The sequence below is a fragment of the Xyrauchen texanus genome, chromosome 37, assembly GCF_025860055.1.
Source record: "Xyrauchen texanus isolate HMW12.3.18 chromosome 37, RBS_HiC_50CHRs, whole genome shotgun sequence".
In the NCBI taxonomy this organism is placed as follows: domain Eukaryota; kingdom Metazoa; phylum Chordata; class Actinopteri; order Cypriniformes; family Catostomidae; genus Xyrauchen; species Xyrauchen texanus.
The window spans coordinates 11,897,116-11,923,001 of NC_068312.1; the positions used below are offsets into that span (position 1 = coordinate 11,897,116).

At 35.6% G+C, this 25,886-nt stretch overlaps 2 protein-coding genes across 3 annotated transcripts in view; one reads left to right on the forward strand and one right to left on the reverse strand.

The window, feature by feature from the left end:
* The first annotated feature begins 666 nt into the window (after positions 1 to 666).
* Positions 667 to 2,740, forward strand: nkx6.3 (NK6 homeobox 3). Its single transcript, XM_052107816.1, has 3 exons — positions 667 to 1,084; positions 1,629 to 1,795; positions 2,510 to 2,740. The coding sequence occupies exons 1-3, from the start codon at positions 667 to 669 to the stop codon at positions 2,738 to 2,740; spliced, it is 816 nt and encodes a 271-aa protein (XP_051963776.1).
* Positions 2,741 to 5,470: 2,730 nt separating this feature from the next.
* Positions 5,471 to 25,886, reverse strand: part of LOC127630933 (inositol polyphosphate-5-phosphatase A-like) — a 52,245-nt gene continuing 31,829 nt past the window's right edge. Inside the window, exons 6-16 of one of the 2 annotated variants that reach the window (XM_052108817.1) lie at positions 23,713 to 23,816; positions 22,893 to 22,945; positions 20,141 to 20,260; positions 19,947 to 20,031; positions 19,206 to 19,301; positions 18,483 to 18,557; positions 18,276 to 18,349; positions 18,032 to 18,143; positions 17,701 to 17,766; positions 17,508 to 17,572; positions 5,471 to 10,599 (exon numbers count right to left, since the gene is read on the reverse strand). In XM_052108817.1, the coding sequence (XP_051964777.1) occupies positions 17,531 to 17,572; positions 17,701 to 17,766; positions 18,032 to 18,143; positions 18,276 to 18,349; positions 18,483 to 18,557; positions 19,206 to 19,301; positions 19,947 to 20,031; positions 20,141 to 20,260; positions 22,893 to 22,945; positions 23,713 to 23,816 (827 nt within the window). In that variant the 3' untranslated portion in view covers positions 5,471 to 10,599; positions 17,508 to 17,530. The remainder of the gene's footprint in view (positions 10,600 to 17,507; positions 17,573 to 17,700; positions 17,767 to 18,031; positions 18,144 to 18,275; positions 18,350 to 18,482; positions 18,558 to 19,205; positions 19,302 to 19,946; positions 20,032 to 20,140; positions 20,261 to 22,892; positions 22,946 to 23,712; positions 23,817 to 25,886) is intronic. The other variant, XM_052108818.1, reaches the window with a different exon arrangement.

Here is a 25,886-nt window from a genome sequence, read left to right on the forward strand (position 1 = left end):
CCCCCACATTTAAAAAGAAAATCAATTTCATTATGTTACGCTTTCTGCTGCTCCCTCACAGCCACTGGCAGGCAACCCATCAAAAAGCAACTTATTCTCACTCAGACTTTTTAAAAAACTATTAATCTGTTGGCTACCAATCACAAGCTGTCCTCCTGTGAACAGACCAATGAGGAGATCAGGCACGTTGGGGGCTCAGCCATTCAAGGCAATACATTCTAATTCTGCCCATCATTTTCAAGAAAGTGCCACACCAGTGTAAGGTAGCTCTCATTTATGACCTGCAAGCAGAGAAGCAGTCGTGGGACATCTTTCTGTAGTGAGACTGGCACTGGGATGACTTTGGAGCTCCATCACACTTTTTGGAATAGTTAAAGAGATAACAAGGAGGAGGTTGGCTAGTTAATTAAAGAGAAGAGGTAGTGAAAAGAATAGACTCTAAATTGACCTGAGACTTGGGGTGATGTGAGGACCACAGCAGGATTTTAAGCACTCAAAAACCCAGGAAATAAGAAATTATCAAACCGAAAGTTTTCAAGTCATATTAAACTAGGACTAGACCTGGACTTGATCGTTTGGAGTACTTGATGTCAAAACATTGGTAAGCAATCACACAGGAATCATCATCATTGGAGACAGAGGTTGGAGACACATTAACTGGTTTACATGGAGTCCAATATTTCAGGGTCCTTCCTTTTCAACAATGGCTTGAACCAGTTCCCATCAGACATCAAGTCCCCTGTGTGCCAATACTCTATCCCAAACTCCTTCTACAAGCTTGGCCCTGCCAATATCAATGCCCAGCTCCAGGCTGGCACTCCGCATGGCATCAGTGACATCCTGAGTCGATCCATGATGGGCGGCCCAGGAGCCCCTACCATATTATCAGGGTACCCCCCTTTGGGTGGCTATGGAACAACTGTACCCAGTACCGGGGTGTATTATAATCGGGATTATGCCCCTTCTGGACTGAGTGGTTTCCCTAAATCCAGTGTAGAATGTCCAGGTATGAAGAGTAAAGGCACAAGCTGCTGGGTGGATGGAGGGTACGAGTGGAGAGGAGCAAGACAGCAGTGTGGCAACAGTAAGTCAAGTGTTCAGTGAATGGAAATCTATATGTAAATTATATTATACTTAAATAATAGCAAACAAAGTACAACATTTACCATTGTAATGTATATCTTGTTAAATGTACTATTTAGCCAATTGTATGTCTTTACTAGATTGTAAACATATCTAAATGATTTAGATATGACAATGAATAGAAGGACAAGAAGCAATGTTATTTCTGATCAAAATCTGCAGATGAGATTTTTGTATTCGAGTACTTCACTTTAAAATGGCATAATTTCAGGAGCAGTACAATATTATATATATATATATATATATATATATATATATATATATATATATATATATATATATAGTCAGAAATCTGTTCTTCAGTTTCTGAGCCTAATAAAATCACTGTTTTCTTAACCTAATTTATTTTTCAATGAATTCCTTTGAGATCTCAAGGATAGATCCAATAAGGGACACAACTGAGGTCACAGAAATGTGTTTACAAATGCAGTTTTGGTGACTATGTTTTAGATACATGTTTTCAGAATTTTATCTTTTATCTCTAGATGGGCATCCCATTGAGGCTGCAGGGAAGAAGAAGCACACGAGACCCACCTTCAGTGGGCACCAGATCTTCGCTCTGGAGAAAACTTTCGAACAGACCAAGTACCTGGCAGGACCAGAGAGAGCCAGACTGGCATACTCACTGGGCATGACTGAATCGCAAGTCAAAGTAAGATAATACACAGAAAATAGGTTCAGATGCCCAACAACATTATTCAGATTTAACAGAGCAGTTATTGTTCAGCTTCAAATGCTTTTTAATAATAATTGACTTCTTGCAAGGGTCTATTTACTATTTAAAAGTGTTTTTATCACTCATATCCTGTTTTTATTATTCTATATAAACCCTGTCATATGGGAAAAATAATACTTATATAAGAAAATATACGAAACATACAGCAGTCAGTTTTACAGTTAAACTTTTCCCTCAGATTGTAAATGAAGCTAATAATATAATTTGTATAAATTTGTATTTTATTTTTATTATTATTTAATTTTTTTTGGTAACACTTTACAATAAGGTTCCATTTGTTGACATTAGTCAATGCATTAAGTATCATGAACTAAAAATGTAACAGTATAATATTACAGCATTTATTAATCTTTGTTAATGTTAGTTTATAATATACAGTTGTTCATTGTTAGTTCATAGTGAATTAACTAATGTTAACAAATACTCTTGATTTTAAAAATGTATTAGTATATGTTGGAATTAACATAACCAAGATTCAAAATGCTGTAAAAGAATTCTTTAGTTCATTTTAACTAATGTTAACAAATGGAATCTTATTGTAAATTGTGAAATTAATTTATTGGTAACATCACGAGTTGGGCTTTTACAGCACTTGTACTGACATCTGTCCAATACTTTGATTCATCCCAGGTGTGGTTCCAGAACCGGCGCACAAAATGGCGTAAGAAGAGCGCATCGGAGCCCAGCTCCACACAGGCCTCTCGGGATGAGAGTGGAGGAGACGGATCAGAGAATGAGGTGGAGGATGAGGAGTACAACAAGCCGCTGGACCCCGACACGGACGACGAGAAGATTCGACAGCTACTGCGCAAACACCGCAGAGCTTTCTCAGTACTGCGCCTGGGACCTCACCACATCTGATTTGCACACACTTACTGTACAGGGTCGTAACTTGTGTGGCACTCTTGCTTAAGGTACATATTTGTATCCTTAGGAGACAAAAAGGTTTTTTGTTTTTTCCTTCTCATAAATGTACATTTAAAGGTATACAATAGGTCCTTGGGGTAAGACTATGCACCCAAAATGAGTTACATTTTTACTAAAGGTACAAAAAGCCTACTTAAACAGTAAATTATTTTCTAAGAGTGTAGTGTAATTCACAGTCTAATATAGTATAATGTACCAACAAACAAATATATAAGAATATTCAGGCCATGCACATCAAATATGGACAGATGGATCAAATTTGTATTGTTTTTGGTAACAGTTTTATAAAGTGTGTATATAATGCATTATAAAGGTATTCTTAACCCTTATAATAGCCTACACTTCTGTTACATAATCTTTAAATGTTTCATTCATTTTAATGAAAAATTTAAAGTTTTTAAAAAATTAATTGTATTAATAAGCACAATTAAAATACATTATAATACTCACCTATGTCATGGTTAAACCTTTAAAGAGTATTTGGTAACACTTTACAATAAGGTTCCATTTGTTAACATTAGTTAATATAAACATACAATGAACAATGATTTTACAGTAATTATTCATCTTAATTAATGTTAATAAAAATATATACTAATACATTTTTTAAATCAAAAGCTGTATTTGTTAACTTGAGTTATTGCACCATGAACTAAAATGAACTAACAATGGACTATTTAATTTTTATTTACTAACATTAACATTGTATAAAAGAGTAAAATACTGTAAAATACAGTATATTGTTTGTTTGTGATAACTTATGCATCACTATTGATCATGTTTTTATAATACTCTACATTATATATTCTTTAAAGTTATAACCATGAATGGGTAGCTGTTATAATGCATTCTTAATTGGGTTCCAGTTATATACGAGAACATGCCAATGATAGCAAGGTTTATTATAAGCATTATAATGCTTTTAGAAAATGCATTATATATAAAGGCTTTATAGAAAGTGTAACCCAGTTGTTTTTTCTTTTAAAGCTGGAGTTAGGTCTACAGTAACATTGCTAAAAACCTATTCAAATATGTAAAATATGTCAATTTTCAGTTGAATATTTAAATGCCCAGAAGAATAAATGTAAATGAATACATTTATTTATCAATTATGAGCTGCAACATTCAAAGATGTTACTCTTTTAATACTTTCGAATTGATGACAAATTCTGTTAATGTCACTGTAGCGAATGTCCCTGCCCAATTACAATGCAAATACTATGTATGTTTAGTTGAGTTGGTCCTAACAATGGCATAATTCATCCATAAACACGAGAGTTCAAAGAAAATAATGTGTTTTCCATTATTTGCATTTAGCAGACACTTTCAAAAGTCAAAAGCAATTATAATGCAGTACTCAACAACATCTGCATTATGCCATCGAAGCACGGTGATTATTGGTTATTGTTTATAGATTTTAAAAGAACAGGGTTTTTTGACAGGGTAAGAGTCCCCAAAATTAAAGTAACAATAATGAAAGTACAAAACATTTTGAAAATAATAATAATAAAAATTATAAACAAATTTTACATCTTAACTGCAGATCTTAATTAAATGGTCTCATTATGCGATAATGACTTTGGATTGATCAGTCAATGTGTAACTTTCAAACTGGTCATCATCAGATGTCCTCATTGATGCTCATTTCTAACATCTAACATCAACATAAGTTTGGTTCAGGTTTCTTAAACGTTATTTATGTGTCCATTAGGTCGATTCATTCTTTAACTTATCACATTACCAAAACCATCTGAAGAAATGAGATGATTTTTTATTTTTACTTTTGATGATATATAAATATATATCCTTTATATGTACTGGATATATACAAAATTGTTCTAATAAACATGGTCTTCAATGAATTATAATGCAAATGTATAATAAATTACTGTAATTGGATTGACTGTTGATTTTGTCCTATTGAAAACATTAAAATTACAAAGAAATACTTCTGGTATACTACTTTGGCATACAGTATGTTTTTTAAATGTTTAAAGGAATACAATGAAAAGAATTACAAAGTTGTGATTTCATGCCTAACCTGTTGAAGAAATTCTCAGCAACAGGCCCACGTCTTTAACTTGTGCAAATCAATGTAGAAATCTTCTCTTATCGTTTTCAAGTAAATCAGCATGCACTCACTATAAAATGGTTAAACTGAAAGTGACATTGTCAGTTTGATGAATCTGATTTAACTAATGATTCCTTTGAGATCAGTCGCCCACAGGGAGACATCAGTCTGATCTCTGGAGCCTGATATCTGAATGAGATAGAGCAGAAGGTGGGAGGAGTTTGTGATTCATGATGCAGTGTGTAATGCAACAGTTCTGGAACAGCTGTTTTTGTTGTGGACATCTTAACTGCAGATCTTAATTAAAGGGTCTAATTATGCAGTTTATTCATAATGATACTGACTTTGGATGTGTAACATTCAAACTGGTCATCGTCAGATGTCCTCAGTGATGCTAATTTCTAACATCTAACATCAGGGCCATTTCTGAGCAAATGGGGGGCCTACACGAAACCCTGCTTGGAGCAACATAAGTTTGGTTCAGGTTTCTTAAACGTGTCTATTAGGTTGATGAATTCTTTAACTTATCACATTAACAAAACTTTTAACAAAATGACTTTGAATCAGAAATTCTTGCCAGTGCATACTTCAGTTGTTAATATATACATTTTATTAGGAAACAAAACTTTAACATTACATATTTAAGAAAAACATTCATTTTTGCTGCAGAAAGTAATAATAAGGGGGTCTCAAGACCGTTTTCGGCCATTCCAACTTTCAGCAGCACCTGAGGTACAGCTAGAGAACACTGCAACAATCTTACTGCATCTAACGCCACTGTGCTTTACATTACTACTGACATCCCGCGGGAAAAACTGAGTAAAAGGAAGAGGAAAAAAAGATGGTCATATTTGGCACTGTATTAAACATTGTGCACTTCCATCGCTTAGAAGCGCAAGAAACGCTTGTGCGCTCAAAAGATATTATATATTTTTTAGAGATTTATGCATTTTTAATTTTATAACAAAACTGCATCAAGTACTATTTTACTTTAATGAATTTAATTTTAAAAACCTAAATATTTAAAGTTTTGTTAATTTAATTTGATTGAACATTATACAATAAAATTTGATGCAGTTTTGCTATATATATATTTATATATATATTTGACTGTGTCTGCATAGCTGCATTAAATAGGACAATAACATTATTAAATAATATCATGAAAACAGAATCGTCATGGAGAATGTGATCATCAATGTCAACAATTTTCATATTTTGCAGGCTGTGGTATGAATATGGTTGTTCATCTAAAATTTCTTCATGCATTTACACTGAAAGCATTTCACAACTCATAATTTCCCAATGCGCGTCTGGAACCTGTATCGACACACTGGTCCTGCAGTTAGCATTAATCTTAAACTTTCACACCACGCCATAATCCATCTTCTCACTGCATGGATATACACTATATGACATATATTATTCTATTTTTCATTGGTTCGGGGTTGACCTCATTTCTGTCACAAAGTTACATTTATTAGAAAAGGTCAGAAAGACAAAGAAGGTAAAAATGACTTTTAAAAAGTTTAACATCAAAATAAGCAATGTCAGCTGCTATTAAAGAAACTCCTTTTTACAGTGTTCTACATTTGCTAACATCTTGAAAACATTGCAAATGAACTCCCCAAAACAAGTGCAAAAATGAATGGCTACATACACTTTGTACTTAGCATGCTAATAACAGTGCTCTAAAAGACACATAAATTACATCTCGTAAGACTGTAGTGTTTCTTTGTATAATCGCAAATGCTAAATTACATCAATGCCATTCCAATTCCGACTCCATTGCCTCCTATTGAAGCACAGTTTGAAGTGATGCCCTCGAGAACAGTAAATTATGTCGACCATATCATGAATCAGCTACAACAAGTCCATTATTGACAGGTGGGCCGTACAATTTAACCCTCACGCATAGATTATGCAGCCTGTCGAGTATTTACAAGTCAATCCAAACAAAAATGACAAATTTATGTGATATGCTTAAAGCAATTTACACACCAGTATATAACCACATAGAATCCTACATGCACATCACATCTAGTTTTAAATGATTATGCTGAATGTTTCTAAACTAAATCTCAAACTGCAAGAAAAAACAATCTATTCAGGGGCAACTAAACATATTCATTTACATCAATATTAAAACAAACAGCTACCAGTTTTCAGTGAAGACTAAATTATTTCAGACAGCATCATCGTGTTGTCAGAACAACATCTTGTTAAAGGTGAAGTGTGTACATATTTCAATGTTAAAATATTCTCCTAATAGAAAAAAGAATAAATAAGCTATTTGCAGGTGGATATCACTGAAAACTGTACAACAACATGTCTCTGTGGCACTACGTGGGACTTGATGGGGTGAACAATTATTGAAATTAAGTGCTATTTTATGCATGTTTGAGCCAGATGAAAATAGGACATTTGTTAATGTTTAATGTTCTATTATACTGGTATTTAAATAGAGTTTCTGTAAGGCTGGAGTTTTGGAGGTTATCACTGCGGTGAAGCTGTTTGTGCTTAGGTTAAGGATGAACTTACACTTTCAAGTGAGCATTCAAGTACTGCTTAGCTCCATAAGAAGCTGCTATCAAATTGACAGTGCAACAATTTCATTGTCCTTACACTTGCTCGCCTGACATGTACTAATTATTAGTAACATAAATTAAGTTGTACCAACATAAGAATATTAATTACAATAAACATCATTAAATTGAGTTTGATCCTAATAAAAATAGAACACTTTATTGATCTATTTTGAATTGAACTGACTTAATATGAATGTACTAAATAAAATTGTGTTTAAAAACTTTTTCAAATTCAATTAAGGGTAATGGCTTCATTTTTTGAGTGTACTCTATATTCAATATTCTATAAAAAAAAATTGCTAACATTTATTTACAATGTTTTTGATTCATTAAAAATAACTAGAACAAAAGAGTCCATTGTTTGGGAATCAGACTACACTGGTTGCCCTGTATGTTTCACGCTGTAGATTCTGAAGAACCGGCTCATAAGAGTCAATTGTTCGGAAAGTGTACAACACCTCTAGCATTGTTTGTTTTGCGCTCTAGATTCAAAAGAAAATACTCATAAGAGTCATTAGTTTGGGAACTGGTCTACACTGGTAACACTGTATGTTTTGAACAGTAGATTTTATAGAACCGGCTCATAAATGTAATTTGTTTGGAAAGCGTACAACACTTTATTGTAACATTGTGTTTTGAAATGTATATTAATAAGACATTTATATAAGAGTCAATACAATTAAAAACATACTTCACTTGTAGTGTTCGGTGTTTCATGATGTAGATTAATAAGAAACGGCTTAAAGAGTCAGTTGTTCGGGATTGGACAACACTGGTCGCACTGTGTTTTGTGCTGTAGATTCAAAAGAATCGACTCATTTGTATGGGAATCGGACTACACTGTTTGAGTTGTGTTTTTTGCACTCTATATTCATAAAAATTGCTCATAAGAGTAAATCGTACAGGAACTGGACTGTACTGGACACACTGTGTGTTTCCTGCTGTAGATTCAGTAGAGAGGCAGCACTAATGCAGAATAGCACAGCAATAAACACTGTCAGAGTATTTTAGTACGCTGTTCTATCCACATTGGTGGAAACATGCACATTCAAGAACCACTAACAGAAATTTAAGCACACTGTAGTTCTAGCGGGAAGACTAGCAGCTGTACATCATTGTACCATTAGCTAGGTAACTCCAAGCCAATCACATGTAAGCCATTGCTTTATAAGTCTGCTCACAATCTATCACATTGCTGTTTCAGTGTGCTAACACGGCAACCTCCACCACCCCACCACCACCAGTTGAGTCCCGTCCTGCACGGGGGCAGGATATGACGGTTCCGAGTACAACTCCTTCGGACTGCCAGACAGGGTTTACGCCAAAGAGAGACATTACTTTTCTGTTTTATATTCATCAAATAAATGTCATCTTAATTTTCGCTCAAGTCAGTGAGTCTTCCTGATAGAACTGAAAGATATGAAATTTACTTGGTTTCTGCATTTGTAAAAAACAAAAATGGATCCAGTTCCGGATAAGAACCAGTTATCAGTTCCCAAACAAATTTTTGTAAGACCTATGGCAGATAGGGGGAGTGTTTGGGAAACCTGTTTGAAAACATAAATGTTTTTTTGTGACTGCATTTGGTGACTCTAGTGGCACAGAAATTACACACTTCACCTTTAAGTGGTTTGGTTCTAATATATTAACTGACATCAGCATTCATTTCCAAACAGGCGTATTAGATGCTTATTTCTCTAAGAGCATTTGTCCTGGAAATAAAAACTTGGTCTGAAAATGTACATGATGGACAGCACATTACCAAGACAATTGCTTCAACGGACTACACTGAATCAACTGTATATTATTTGATGTACATATTCTTTGTTAAAGAAAATAATGAAATAAAATAACTTTTTTTTATGATTTTAGCACTGAAAATGCACTGTAATCTGTCATTCTTTACCATTACCAAATACCCAACACAGGAATTCAAACCAAATTAAAACAAACCTCTTCATGGATTAGAAAAAGTTAAAAACATACTGTACACACATCTCTGAATGCTACAATCCACATTATAATTCGGCACTGCACTAGTGCTCTAATTAAAAGTCAGGGGCGCTTCCAGGCCAGGACACTTTGTGTGGGATTTCCATAATTCACAAGTGCTAATGGCTTTTTAACTTGTCCCTTGCTGTCCTTGTACATATTCTATTGATCCGAAAGTCTGACTAACAACCCCACAGAGACAATGACTGGAGCTTAAGAGAAGATGACAGCTACAACTGCTGAGGCAAGTGAAAAAAACACACTTAAAGGAACAGTTTACCCAAAAATGAAAATTTGAATCATTTACTCACTCTAATGTTGTTCCAACCCAGTATGACTCTTTTTCTTTCATGGAACACAACAAGAGACGTTAGCCCCAGTCAACACTTTCAATGCATTTTTTTTCCCCAATGTTCCACTGAGACTGAACATTCTGTGTAACGTCTCCTATTGTGTTCCACAGAAGAAAGAAAGTCATACAGGTATGGAATGACATGCGGGTGAGTAAATTATTCAGTTTTTTACCAGAATGTTCCCTATTAAAGACTACTGCGTCAAACCACGCTCATACACTCAGCACACATAAGAAACCGAACATGACTGTCAAAGAAAAATGATGATGAATTAAGACAGAAGCCAACGCTTGTGTGTCACAGCAGCTTGCATTTGGATATGGTGTCATTGTCAGCCTACTTGTATTCAAATCCTTTTAAAAATAACAAATAAAAGAAAACAAATTGTGCTGTAATTGAAAAGCATGCAATTTGCATGATGTTACATCCTCTATGCAAAGTCTAAAGCTTAATTGTTTGTAAAAAGTGAGGAGTAAAGAGCTTCGAGACGTGACTTGAGAACTGTTTCTCTACGTACACGAGTATGTATTCATGTTCAGAGATTCCTGATGTCACATTGAGCAGTTTGTGAAGTTCTGAAATCCAAAACATGATGAAAATATAACCAGAGAACATAGCTGTTGGAATATAAACAGGTCCTGTGGTGTGAGTCCACTGAATTCGGTTGGAGATTTCAGGGTCCTCTGTTTTGCTCTGCATCTGAATGGTTTGTGCAGAGGTTTGTTTATTAAGCGTGTGCTTGTTGTACAGCCATGGAATGACTGGTCCAGCTGTCAACAACACAGAAACCTAAAGAACAGAAACAGAGAATTTAAAATTAGACAAATATAGACAAATATAGACAGGCATGTATATGGTAGCAAAAATGTATATGAAAGTTTTTATTAATTTTTTTTGGACTTTTTAGTTTTTTATTTGCAAATGTTTTTTTTTTTTTTTTACTTTTCTGTTTTGGAAAAAAAATCTACATTTTGTTCAGGTAAAAAAAGACCCGGTAGATTACATTACAGGGTTCCTATTGTTTATTCTAAAATAGCATTTCATCTAGAATGAGTGCTACATTTCTTTCAGAGGTGGTATTCTTTTTTACAGTAGGTATATAGTAAAGACTTTATTTAGATATTTTACTATTACATTTATTCATTATTGTGGAGAATCCAACATTAAAAAAATCAAGATTAGTTTTCATTATTTTGCACTCTTAAACAGGTCAAAAATGACCTGAAAATAAGGAGGGTAGAAACATTCTAGGTTAAATAAATGTACTCAAAAATGTATCACTAGCATCTGTGGCATGCTTTCAAAAACATTTTGACAAATGCACTTAGAATGAAAGTCTATGGTGCAACCATAAAGGTCCTTCTTTCAGTTAAACACTCTGCTCAAGGGTTCTGTTTCATCGTCCCCAAGGAGCCATTAGCAGCCCCTCTGCACTCATTTACTGTGACTGTCAAGATGAAGCACCTCGGTGATGCTTCCCCCGCTCGTCCCCTGATCTATGTCTGTTGGAGTCTCCTAAGACAACGCAAGCAATTCTTAGCACCGCACCATAAAAATGCCAGTGTTCATTAATTACAGATGAACACAGATCTATCCTGCATTGTTGTCCCATATTGGCATTTTTAGGGCTGTGATATTGTTTTGCTGCCAGTGTTTTGAGTTCTATAGGTCATGCTTGTTGTCGGTTTAGATTTGTTTACTTACGCTGCTGTCTGTCATTTAGTCAGCAGGCTTGCGTGTGTTCTAATAGGCTCAGATTATATTTATTCCAAAATATTCCAAAGAAATTGTCCTTTTAATAGTTCAGTCATGACATTTAAGGTAAATGTTAGCAGGGGTGTACTTTAAAAGAGGTATCCTGCAAATTTTAAGAAGCTTTTTCTAACCCTTAAAATTGGTTTGTTGGTTTAAACTACTATATTCAGGTTGATTCAGTATTCAGTGACGTTAAATAATATTTCTGACTTTGAATAAAACCAGTTATTTTAGATGTTACCACACAAAGCACATTTTTTGTTTATTTTTTTCAGTGTAGGCAGGATTTGCCATTTGGGTGGGTCTCCAAAAAATGTATGTTCTATTTGCAAATTTAAAATAGTTTTCCTCATAATCAAATTGTGTCTTTTCAAAATGTCTAATTCTTATGTAATCATAAACCACGTCTTCTCCCTTTATTTATTATGTTACTTTATTGACAATCTAACTAGTTATTTTCTATGGAGGACAAAACCTGCAAAAATAATAAATATATAAATAAATGTAATAATAAGAAAATAAATAAAGGAATAAATGTCAAATACAATTCGTTTTTTATTTTTGTAGCCTTTTTTCCTTTATTGATTATTTTCTCTTTTTATTTTTATTAATTTCTTTCATTTGTTTTTGTCTTTTATTATTATTTATTTATGCATTCATTTATTTATTCCCACCTGTATTTATTTGTATATTTATTCTTACATGTCTGTCTCTTGTATGATAATTATGTGGGCGGGTCCTGCTTACCATTGGTTTATTGTAGATTGAAGCGTGTGCTCGATTACTCTTGACTTGTTTTGATGTGACATTAGGTCATAGCCATATTGTGTAAACTATAGCTATTTGTGGGGCTAAAAACATAAGAGCTTAAGTCAATCCAAAATGTATTGGTTATTTAAAATCACAAAATAAATGGGGAGCTGTTTCTTCAACAAATCCACAAAATGAGCAAGTTTCATAAATTCTATGATTTAACCTTTTCTTTTTTTCTGTGTTTATGTAACTTCATATTTTGATGTCCGCAAATCCATATTGTTTTCTGTTGTTATGATTGTTCATTGTACAAGACACAACCATGCTTCATTTCCCTGAATGTTTATGTATGTATGTATATAAGTTCTGCAATAAAAAAAAAATCTATAGCTGACGCTTCACATATACCTAGAGAGTTGCGCAACTTGCAAATTAATTCGATAACCACGCATCAAATGACTATGTTTCATTTAGAGTAGAGATGCTTTTGATGGTTTAGGAGAGCTGTAGGCCGGTATGAATGTCGAAACACATCCTGGATTGTTAAACTCTCTGCAAAACGTTTCCCTGCATATTCTAAATCTGTGCGAATCAGGGAGTGCTAAGGTGGGACATCCATCTTATTTGCTTTCGATAAGTACTATTGAGCTCTCAACCAATGATGCACTGGAGCTATGTAAGGACCACATCCCTCATTTCCATGTTGCACACAGAAAAGTAAAAATAAATACATGTATAAATAAATAAATATATATGGGAATATATAAATATGGAAATAAATATATGTGGGAATAAATCAATATAAAAAATAAACGAACATAAATAAAAAAAAAACAATGCAAAATAAATGAATAAATCAAAATAAAGTAAAAAATAAATATAGAAAATAATAAAGGAATAAAGTCTACAATAATACATTCAGGAATAAGTTTAATTAAAAACGAATTATATTTGTTTAATCAAGACATTTATTCCTTCATTTATTTTTTTATTATTACATTTATTTATTTATTTATTATTTTTGCAGGTTTGGGCCTCCATACTTTTCTACAATGTTCAAACTAAAAATGGAATGTAGACACTAAAAGTTACTGTAAACATTAATTAGCTAAAACATGCTGTAAATGAATATTATAAATGAATTTTAAAAAAAAAACTATTCTGAGACTAACTTAATACAAACAGGATTTGTGTACTTGGGTTGTTGACAAATAATAGACATGAACTTTATGATTTAAGGTAAGATTTTAAAGGGATAGTTCACCCAAACATTAAAGTTCAGTCATTGTTTACTCACCACTGTGTTGTTATAACCCCATATGACTTTATTTCTATTTCTGAACACAAAGGGAGAATTTGTGAAATAATGTTGTGCTCTGTGATGTCATACAATGGTAGTTTATGGTGACCACTTCCTCAAATTACAAAAGAACACAAAAGTAGAATTCAGAAGTGTAATGTTATTCCATGAGACTCATTATTGTTCTGAAACAAACTGAAATCGAATTTATTATTTAGTGAGTTGCTGTCCTTTACGTGTTCATGAGAGTTGACAAGAACAGCTGTTATGCTGCCAACCCGCTTACGAGATGGGGCGTTCAAGTGAATACTCGCTCTGTTTATCTGCAGACAGGTCCGCCACAGCAATAGTAACAACAGAACACAACACAGCTGTACCCAAACCAGAGAACAGAACTCATTATACATGTCTGATGAGTTTGTAGTTGAATAGATGCATTTCTGTGCTCAGCCTAATTTGTTTGAACTGCTGGTGTGTGTCACGTCTTCTCAAATCTGAACCGTTGTATGTGTGTGACAAAACTCTGCCTGGAGAGATAGACTTCAGCAAAACAATCTGTAGGTGTAACATTTTACAGGCTCATGAAATACTGGCATCAATATTCTGTTACAAATATTTTGGACAGTTCACAGTGGACAGAGTTACCCGGCGCAACAACGCAAATAGAAACCAAGCGATCGTTAGAATGTCTTGTCGCTCGTCATGGCTGGTATGGATAAAAACTCTGATTAACATAGAAACGATACCTTTTATCATGTGTTGTTTGCCATCAGGTTAGGACACAGTGTGACTGTGGCTTCCTCAGCCTCTTCAATCCCTGCTTTTGATTTCTGAGTCCTCCAGATAAGGCTGGGCATAGAAATGCAACAATTCTTTGACTTCAAACTTTTCAGACATGTAAAGTAAGTTCTGTTCTGTGGTTTGTGTGCAGCTGTGTTGTGTTCTGTTGTTACTACCGCTGTGGCGGAACTGTTTATAGATAAGCAAAACAGATTTTTGTTTAAGTGCCCCACCTTGCAAACAGATAGTGTTCACTGCTTCCTACTCACTGAGCACGGGACATCTGTTGAAGTTCAATTCTCTTGACAAAATGAGTTCATTTGGAATACCCTGCAACGTCATCAAACTCAGTTATTGTAATGCTGAATACGGGGCTCAAGTAAGATGACACAATACACTCAATATACTTGATTGGATTGTGAAAAGTAGCCATTGCCAAACTGAGTGGAGGCATTTGTGAATGCAGAGTTGCATTAGACAAACACACACCCCAACCACTGTGTTACTCGAGCCAGAGCTGGATATCAGTTAGCAATCTCAACAAACTGATGATCAAACTGACAACATAAACGCACAAGCACATGGTGGTCATTGCTTATGATAAAGCTGTAACCGTTGAAAAACGAGTGAGTAAATGATAACAATATTATAACGTTTTGAATCGCAATACACTAAATATAAAGGGAAAAACACTTACTCGTTCTGTACATCCCAAGATACCTGCATTAAAAAATATGAGTAAACTCCGAAGTGTTGTATTTAGTAGTGATCACCTCAGCAATTCAGGCATGAAAAGTCTCGAACACATCCACAAAATCGTCATTATTCCTCCTCATTTGAAATGTAAATTCAGGCCAGCTGGCCCGTAACAAAGGAAGTTTGGGTTAAGGAAAGGGAGCTTTGAAAGGGAGCCAAAAATACACCTTTTCATCTCTGCATTAGCTGCTTTGATGGCAGGTTTGTTTATACTCTTGAAGGGACGGGGAAAAAACGGAGTACCACTTGCATACGTCAGTAGAGCAGAGTCAGTCGCAGAGTCAGTCATTTCAGCGGAAGTGCAAATCATGATATTTTGATTAAAGCTAACGAGGTCCAAAAACATTTATAAAATAGCCAATATGCATGGATGAATCGTTCATAATAAGACCAGTAACATGCATTAATAAAAAAAAAAATAGGGTCAATTTTGATTTCATGCCGACTTTAATGCTAGAGTCGCATTTCGTGCGCTTTGCACTCGCGTACAACCGTATGGAAAGCACTAGGGTGGGCATTTTGGTCATTTTGTCTACTCGAGTACTCTGACTAATTACTCAAGTACTCGTAGAGTACTCAAGGGGTAATTACATGTTCATGTCTGACAAACGTCTATGGCTGCGACATTGCGTCTTGTTGTTCCAGTGTATTGTCTATTTATCATTATAGGCTGTTATAAAATAATATGTTACAACATTTTCAAAAGATGGCATAATCAAAATATAATGTATCATATTTTGTCATTATGTGAAGATTCGCTGCCCAACTCTGAAAGAATGCGCACAACACGTGTCTGTGTGTTCTTCCTGCAGGTTACCGTGGTAATCTTAGTAAGTGCGCACCAGTTTTTTTAGTGACTGGCTGAACAGTATATTTTCAAATAACAGGAGATGCCATAACCATTGTTTTTTAATATGCGTGTTAAGTTGAAGTTCAGTTTTGAAGATGCTGCACTGCGCCTGTCTATCTGTTTGAAACACTCGCCTGCTGTACACTGCCACACGTGCCTGGTGTGTATGTGTAAGTGTGTGTGTGTGTGTGTGTATGTGTGTCCCCGCTCTTGTGAGGAAAGCCGCGATGCTCTGTATTGTTGTTGCTGTGATTCGTGAAGCGTTCCATTCAAATCAGAGTGTCTGTCCACCTTTCAACAGAGGAAAGTGCAACGGAACGACACTTTATATCGGATATCTAACTTTGAAATTAATCTTCATTAATTTTGTCGAGATGCAGGTGTATATCACGTCACGCAGGGCAGGGAGGTTTAGTCAGTGACAATCATTCACAATCAGTCAAAGTTCTTACATTAAATGAGAATAAAGAGTGTTTAGCAAACGTTTTACAGAGACAGGTTTTCAAAACACAGTTAACTACACTCACTTTGTTTTGATTATTGTAACGATAGCATTGCAGCGTCGTATCGGTTTGGTTGCCATGAGAAGTCTCTGATAATCAATGTACCCTCAAAGTCACAACGTAATCAATCTCAAAATTAAAAATAAGTGCCCTCTTTGAAATGTTTGTGTTTAGTTGTCAGGTAATTGTCACTGGATTTCGAATTAAGTGAAGTCACATCATGCGTGATCACTATCGATCATCGTTTCCACGTGCCCATCCCTAGAAAGCTCCCCTTAGGTTTATTTAAAACATCTAACAACAAACATCAGTCTCAAACCCTGTTTGTTTATTTTATTTTAGCATTTAATTTAGCCAATCTATGCCGGTACTCTGATGGTTCGCAATGACTGGTGGGTAAGTTTCCATCTACACTTCCTGTGTAGTGATGTGTCGATGTACACTGATTCCATGTGCAAGAACATGTACCCTCCCTTCGGTTTGGAATCCCACTTAAGATGGCTGAATACCATGTGAAGTCCACTTCGGAGGACCTTAACGGTCGATTGGAACAGGCCTACTGTCAGCTATGGGTGCTGCGGAGTGATACCAATAGAAGTTCCGTGAAGAGGCCAGCATGGCTGTTGACCAATCAGCATCCGGGAATGGAACTATCCGTTTTATAAATTAAATTATAACATGTAAGGAGTAGTTTCACATGAACTTTACAAATGTATGCTTTACTCGCTGTTGGGGTCAAAGCCAAGCCAAAACCAGTTTTATCATTCCTGAGGACTAAATAAATGGCGACAAATTCATTTATTTTTAAAGAAATATATAAATTCACAATGTATTTTCATGTAAATTATTTTCATTTTTATTCAATCCATATTGTTCCTTTTTTATTCCTGTATATCAAGGTTCATCATTAATGCAGTCACACTGCAGGACGATGTCCATATTTGACTTTTTGGAGAAAAAAAAAAAAGTGAACAAATAAATGTATAAATTAATATCTCACCCTTTGATTCACCCAATTGTGTGTCAATGTGCAATCGTCTTCAGTGTAAAAAACAGGAAAACAGGCTGGAAATTAATATATAAAATTATAATAAATAACATGGCAAACAGGTATCGTGATTTTTTTGGCAATTTGCATTAAATCTGGTTTTATTAAGGATGAGATATTTGGGATATATAAGAAATCTGGTCACCTTGTGGTCCCCCATGCAGACGTTAGAGCCCAGTGTGTTATAAACAACACTCTCACCCTCCTCACTCTGCAGACAACAATCAATAAACAAACAAATAAACAATAAATAAACAAGCAAACAAGTCTCTGTCTATTCAACTCAAACATGAATATTGCAGACACATACTGCACACTCTTGAAAAAAAAATAAAAATATGCTTCTGAAATCAAACATTAACATAGATTTAATGTCTATTAAGTAAGAATATAAACAATTATGGCATTACATTAACACATTATTAAGCTTATACAGTGTTAAGCTTATACTGTAAGTGTTATAGAGATAAACCCACCCGATGGATGATGTCTCTCGCACTGTGGGACATTAGGATGCGGTCACACCATGATGGGCATCTTGTGTTCATGTATTGTGTAGGTTTACTGTAGTCTTCACTGTACGGGTAACTGAACCACAACATTTAAACAGAATATACTGAAGGTGTAAACATCAGTTTTGTTACAAATCATTATTTAAAGACAACATCACAACACATTTAACTTCTGTAATTTATTTTATTTGTTTTTAAAGCTGCTTACCTCGGAGGAAACTGGATATCCTCCTCTGCGATGACATCATGGAATGCAGACATTTCCTTATCATACTTCAGGAGCTTAAACACAGACAGATACATAAACACAAACTCTTCAATGTCACCAGGATCTGTAATTATTGTCCTGAAACATACCGATTAAAACCCATGTCAATTGAAATTAAAATTGCATTTCATTAAACAAAGTTCAGACCTCTTTTCCGTCATTTTCTCTGAACACGGCCTCGTGCAAGTAGTCAAATAACTTGGTCTCTATCTGAAGTAGGACCTAATGATGGAGTGATTCCCAGGAAGACAGAGAGAAAGAAGGAAGTATGAGAGAAAATGGATAGAGAAAGAAATGGAAAAAAGATTTATAAAAAGAAAAATAAGGAAAAGAAAAGACAAGAGAGACAGAGGTTAATGCAGGGCGGATAAAAACTAGCAAAGAACGGAGAGCAACTCCAATTTTGCAGGCACAAAAAAATGAATCGCATGTCAGCAGGAACGATCTAAAAGCAAGCTCGCATCTTCTGGGCTGGCAAAAAGTCAATATCAACCTTCCAAGAAGCATAAATCTGGCTGGACAGTGTACTGGAAATGTCTGAGTGCACACAAAATCGGCATCACCTGGAGCAACACAGAGTCAAGTCTTCCAACCACTTAAACAAAATCTCCATAATGTCAGAGTCATTGTACATTTGCTGGTCAGCCTGTAACATTGTGGCTTTCTTAATGTGTTGTATTTGATTGAATGATGGGATATATTTGAATAAGTGTGTTTGGTTGCTAAGGTGTTCTGGGTGGTTGCTAGGTAGTTTTTTTTACTGGACCAATTCAAAAGATCCCACCCCCAAGCCTCTATGAAATAAACACTAATAAAGTAACTCAAACAACGTGCATTTAAAGAGAACACATTTCATTTGATGAGCATCACCTTGCGGTCATTGTCTTTCTCTTCACAAATGATCTTTTCCACCTCATCGGTACTGTCTTTTTTAACTCTCTGGATATCCGCAGACATGGAGAGATTCTGTGCACAAATATAAAAATATAAATTAATGTTATATTAATCATGTCTGTATGTGTCCACTGTTGGGCTGGGTATTAATACAGATTTCCCGATTTGATTCGACTCCTATTAATTTGTACTATTTACAAGTAATCACACTGATTTGCTGAACACGTGCAATAAAAGGTACTGTCTCTTTAAGAAAACCGGCAGTTCTGTAAAGAGCATCTGTAAATGAGCACATATTAACGAGAGAGGACTTGAATGGCTTTACCTAATTTGAGTTATTCAATATTACAATAAAAGATCTATTTTTTGTAGTTTTTGATCAACAACTGACTATAAAGAACAGAAAGCATCTTAGCATGGCTAATTACAGACATTGTTAGTTGCTAAGCGTGAAATTTGGTTACAAATGCAAGTCATTTCTTCTCTTTGAAGCTGAGGGCTGCGCATTGAGTAAAAGATCGATCTTGGCATTTAAGAAGCAATATCTAAATCATTCAAATTATGATAGTGAGACATCGGAAAATATTTTTTCGAATATTTTTATCCAGTCCTAGTCCACTGTGGTAGCACATTGAACATCTTTTATGGATCTATTGATACTTGATCTAACCCTTAAAAATGAATTTAATTGGTATAACTTAATGTAGTCAGTATTACCTGCACTAGACTGAGTGTGTCAAGCCGGAAATTAAAATCTCCAAACAGAAAGAAGGGGTGAGGACAGTAGCTGCTCTCTGATATCCTGGAAGACAAGCACAGTAGGAACTTCACAGACAAGTTCATCTTGTCTTTAAAAAAGTTGAAGCACAAAGACTATACGAAGTGAATAATTGAGAACGACAAAGACAAACCTGTTGATGACATATCTGAAAGCTTTCTCGCGGTTTGCAGAATACACTGATGGACTAGAGTTGCAGGCTATGAGGTTGGAGGCATCGTGAAACAGGTGAACATTCACCAGGTCTAAACCTCTGCACACAAACACACAACAAAAAAAAGACACAAATGTTGATGTTGGCTTGACAAAGCCTGGTCTGGAAGTTTTAAAAAGTTTTTCAAAAATATTCAATTTCAGTTTTGTTTACATCTGAATTTTTAGACAGTTTGAATAACCTAATCTGTCAATGTAAGTCTATGGGATTTTTCTGAGTTTTAATAAGCCATAGGTCAAAAACTGTCAGTCCAAACAGTTAGAAAAGCCACAGCAATCAGTGTCAGAACAGTTTGAAGGTCTGTACCAAGATTGGTGGATGTAGCTTGAAAGCTTTAGGAGGAGATACAATTTAAAATAGGAGGATCAATTGAGAACTATGGTCTTGGTTTAGGGATTTTGGAAAAACACTGAACCATTTCTGTAGATTAAAAGTATGATGACATAAAAATGCATTCTGAAACATCTTGTTGCACTGCATATAGCTTATGTCTGAACAGCCCCTCAGGACTTGCAAAATGAACAGTGCAGTGTTAGTTTGTGAGAGTGTATAATATATTTATTTGTTTACATTGTGATAGCATCCATTTATGTGTGTGTTGTTCTATCAGTCCTGTCAGTGTCTCTGACTAATGTAGGACATTAGCTGATACGAGGGAGGGCTGCTCTGCTAAATCTCATCTCTTTCACAGGCTCCATTCATTTATCACTCTGTCTTCAGGTTCATGTTCTCTTCTATACTACTGCTGCCACACGCCAGCTATTAAAGCACTTGTGATTCCAACACATGACTCAACTAACACATGGCTAACACATCATGCTTAATTTGAGTCAAGGCCAAAAACAAACACCAGTCTGCATGCACCACATGCATACACCAGTCTGTAAAGAAAATGATGAGGGACATCTTGAAAGGCTTGAGGTTGCTACACTGTTTAACATGGAAATATCTTGTTGTTACCTTAAAGCTGACGTGTGTAAGTTGTCACCAACCAAAATGGCCAATGTCTGTCATGGTCGGTCAAATATTCCCACCCCAAACTCAAGGCATTGCCAAGCCAATTTTGCTATGTCAAACTGGATCAAAGAAATTAAGCAATGCTTAATATAGCCATAAAGCCCCAGTGTTTACATTTTGGGGAAAATCAACCAACAAATGGCTGCATATTAAGATGGAATACAAAAGTATTTTACATTAAACATACATTAAATAACACACTTTAGCTTTGAAGGAATAGTTCACCCAAAAATGAAAATTCTCTCATCATTTACTCACCCTTATGCCATCCCAGATTTTGGTGATTTTCTTTCTTCAGCAAAACACAAAACAATATTTGTAGAAGAATATTTAATTCATAAGTCAGCAAAAAGTAAAAGTAATCCATAGGACTCCAGTGGTTAAAGCAATATCTTCAGAAGCGATATGATAGGGTGAGAAACTGATCACTTTCACATTCTCCTTCTGTTTTTGGTGATTCACATTTTTCGTGCATATCGCCCCCTACTGCGCAGGGAGAAGAATTTCAAGCAAAAAAGAACTTACATTTTGATCTGTTTCTTACACACACCTATCATATCACTTCTGAAGATATGGATTAAAGAACAGACGTAACATGGATTACTTTTATACTGCCATTATGTGCTTTTTGGAGCGTAAAAAGTTTAGCACCCATTCACTTGTATTGTACTGACCTACAAATCTGAAATATTCGTCTAAAAATCATAATTTGTGTTCAGCAGAAGACAGAAAGTCATACATATATGGGACGCATGCAGTGAGTAAATGATGAGAGAATTATTTTTGGGTGAATTTTCCCTTTAAGGAGCTATTGCTACCTGATCTGGCCCTTAAAAATGACAGTGCAACTTAAGTTGATACAGTTATTGATACAGATACTGTACATACAGTGTGTAATGTATGTAGATGTTGTTGATGCAGTCACATTATATAATATTTTCAAGTTGAAATTTAGTTAATTATTACCACATGAAGCACATTTTTTAGGTTACCTGACAACACAGGTCAGGTTTTGCCCATATTGTGGGGACCAAATATGTGTCTGAGTACTATGTTTATACAACATTGTGGGGAACAAATGTCCTGCCAGCAGTCCCCATGAGGGAAATGGCTTTTTATTAAAAAACATATTTAAAGTTATGTAAAAATGCAAAAAGGTTTCTGTGAGGGTTAGGTTTAGGGGTAGAGTCAGGGTTAGGGGATAGAAATTATCATTAGATCTGTATAAAATCCATAAAATGCATGGAAGTCTATGGAAAGTCCCCACAATGATATAAAAACAAGTGTGTACGTGTGTGGGGGCAGGTTTAAGTGGTTTATAAGGACTTTTTTTAGGTAACAAACTGGTAATTACAAGGGTATAAAGCTATAAATGTAGTTTATGAGGACATTTCTATTGTCCCCATAATTCAAATTGCTTAAAAACATACTAAACAATGTTATTTTGAAAATGTAAAAATGCAGAAAGTTTTTTGTGAGGGTTAGGTTTAGGGGTAGGGTTAGGTTTAGGGGATAAAAATTATCGTTGGATCTGTATAAAATCCATAAATTGCATGGAAGTCTATGGAAAGTCAACTAAATGATATAAAAACAAGTTTGTATATATGTGTGTGTGTGTGTGTGTGTGTGTGTGTGTGTGTGTGTGTGAACATACTGGTTGTGAATGATCCACCGTGTCCTCATATAGCCTTTTCTGGACCACTTGAACTGAAATAAACACACGCACATGTAAATGAGAACATAACAAGCCTATTTTAGTCACAAAACCTGTAAAGAAAATGTTCTGGTCATATTTAACAGCAAATCAATTCAAAAGAAATATGAAATTATTTTTTGCATAAAGAAAATGAAGCTTACTTTTAAGACCATTAAGATATGTTTTGCATTGTGACATTATTTACAGGACACAAAAGCAGATTTTACCAACCAATCCTCAATATTGTAACAAGTCCAGACATTTCACTTTTACTATTCACATTGTTTTCAATGATAATTGTCATTACTGTATCAAAATCAATTATTTTTACAGTATTAAAGTTAAAAAGATGCCGTTGTACAATGATTTTATTAAAAAAAAAATTTAAACATATTTCAATTTTAAATTTTAAATGTGTGTAACTGTTATGAAAATGAAAATTACATTACAATGTAAAACATATTCATGGACATAAAACAAGGCTTCATTTCCCATATGCTAAATATAATTTATTATTTGTTTTGTTAGATTTTTTTTTGTAAAACAGGACCAGGAAATCAGGATTCATGAGAATCGCACGTCTGACATTTACATTTTTATTTAGAGGAGAGTAGAGACAGAACATGATGAGGGAAGACAGGGGAGAATAGGATCTGGAAATGTTGCAAGCTGACGTCAAACCTATTTTTCCAGCATGAGCACCACAGCTGTGTCAGACCATGTATTTCAACATTCAACACTACTGAATAATCTGTCCAAATACACAACAAACACTCACATCTGGCCAGAAATTCTTCGGGAATTTCTCCTTTTCCACCGTTGTTACTCCCTCCAGGGAGCCCACGTACATGTTGTGCCCCGATACTGTTTTAAACTCCTTAGCTATGGAAGGAAATCACAAAAAGTAGGTGGAATAAACAAACAAGACATATTGAAAGAAAAACATGCAAATGCAAAATCAATATACTAATGTTGGACTTGTCCCGCTGCTGTAGGCTCTGAGAGCAGGATCTATGTAACACTGATTTGATGGCGCACTAAATCCATTGGTCCACTGATCTTAATGGCTCTTCTATTAGTCCTTTCTAGAGGGCTTATTCATGAGCTGCTGTGACTAGAATGGATGAAGGCTAGTGAGAAAAGGCTATCAGGTTAAATCCTGTTCTATCAGAGACACTAACCAAACACGTCACGCTTCTGAAGTCGAAGTGGAACATTTATTTGTGTAGTGTTGAGTGGAAATTTATCTCCCAGCTAACGGCAGTAAAGGCACAGTTTCTGGGCAGTGAGGTTGTGGGAATTTAACCTAGAATGTAGAATCAGAAGACAAATGAAATTCAAGCTTTTATTTTTGATGAGATATTCAAACTCAACATGAAATCAAAATGAACCGTGTACTTTCTAAAAACACATTCTCGGTGCTATTGTGAACGATTCATCAGTGTATGTTTTTCGAAAGAAGAAAGTTTGGGGGGAATTCACTAAGATTGAATTGTGCTCGGTAAAAATGCTGGCTATTTGCATGTGTTGACTCCGTTGGTTTAGTACTTGATTCACTAAAGAAATCAGGCAGATCATTGGCGCAAATGAGCCCACAATATCTGTGCTGAATATAACACGCACACGTAATTCCAAACTTGCGGGTAGGTTCTGAGCACTACACAGTGGAGGATACAGCAGACCACCATGATCTGACACACTGAGACAGCTCTTTAACATGCTGAAAGTGTGCTTGACTACACTGTACATCTGGATATACATTGCATCCGGAAAGTATTCACAGCGCTTCACTTTTTCCACATTATGTTATTTTATAGCCTTATTCCAAAATGGATTAAAATTCATTATTTTCCTAAAAATTCTACAAACAATACCCCATAATGACAACGTGAAAGAAGTTTGTTTGAAATCTTTTGAAATCGTTTGAAAAGTTTAAAAAAAAATAAAAAACAAAACAAAATCACATGTACATAAGTATTCACAGCCTTTGCTCAATACTTTGTACCTTTGGCACCAATTACAGCCTCAAGTCTTTGTGTATGACACTACAAGCTTGGCACACTTATTTTTGGGCAGTTTCTCCCATTCTTCTTGGATGGGAGCGTTGGTGCACTGCCGTTTTCAGATCTCTCCAGAGATGTTCACTCAAGTTCAAGTCTGGGCTCTGGCTGGGCCACTCAAGGACATTCACAGAGTTGTCCCGTAGCCACTCCTTTGTTATCTTGGCTGTGTGCTTAGGGTCATTGTCCTGTTGGAAGATGAACCTTCACCCCAGTCTGAGGTCCAGAGCGCTCTGGAGCAGGTTTTCATCAAGGATGTCACTGTACATTGCTGCATTCATCTTTCCTTCGATACTGACTAGTCTCCCAGTTCTTTCCACTGAAAAACATCCCCACAGCTTGATGCTGCCACCACCATGCTTCACTTTAGGGATGGTATTGGCCAGGTGATGAGCGGTGCCTGCTTTCCTCCAGATATGACGCTTCATTCAGGCCAAAGAGATCAATCTTTGTTTCATCAGACAAGAGAATTTTGTCTCTCATGGTCTGAGAGTCCTTCAGGTGCCTTTTGGCAAACTCCAGCTGGGCTTTCATGTGTCTTTTACTGAGGAGTGGCTTCCGTCTGGCCGCTCTACCATACAGGCCTGATTGGTGGAGTGCTGCAGAGATGGTTGTTCTTCTGGAAGGTTCTCCTCTCTCCACAGAGAAACGCTGGAGCTCTGTCAGAGTGACCATTGGGTTCTTGGTCACCTCCCTGACTAAGGCCCTTCTCCCCCGATCACTCAGTTTGGCCGGGCTGCCAACTCTAGGAAGAGTCCTGGTGGTTCCAAACTTCTTCCATTTACGGATGATGGAGGCACACTGTGCTCATTGGGACCTTCAATGCTGCCGAAAATGTTTCTGTACTCTTCCCCAGATCTGTTCCTCGATAGACTCCTGTCTCGGAGGTCTA

Bases quoted from the DNA above. Each gene is read 5' to 3' on its own strand.
- nkx6.3 (XM_052107816.1), top strand. From the start codon at position 667: ATGGAGTCCAATATTTCAGGGTCCTTCCTTTTCAACAATGGCTTGAAC. The intron at 1,085-1,628 runs GTAAGTCAAGTG...TTTTATCTCTAG, and splicing joins AAGACAGCAGTGTGGCAACA to ATGGGCATCCCATTGAGGCT. The intron at 1,796-2,509 runs GTAAGATAATAC...GATTCATCCCAG, and splicing joins TGACTGAATCGCAAGTCAAA to GTGTGGTTCCAGAACCGGCG.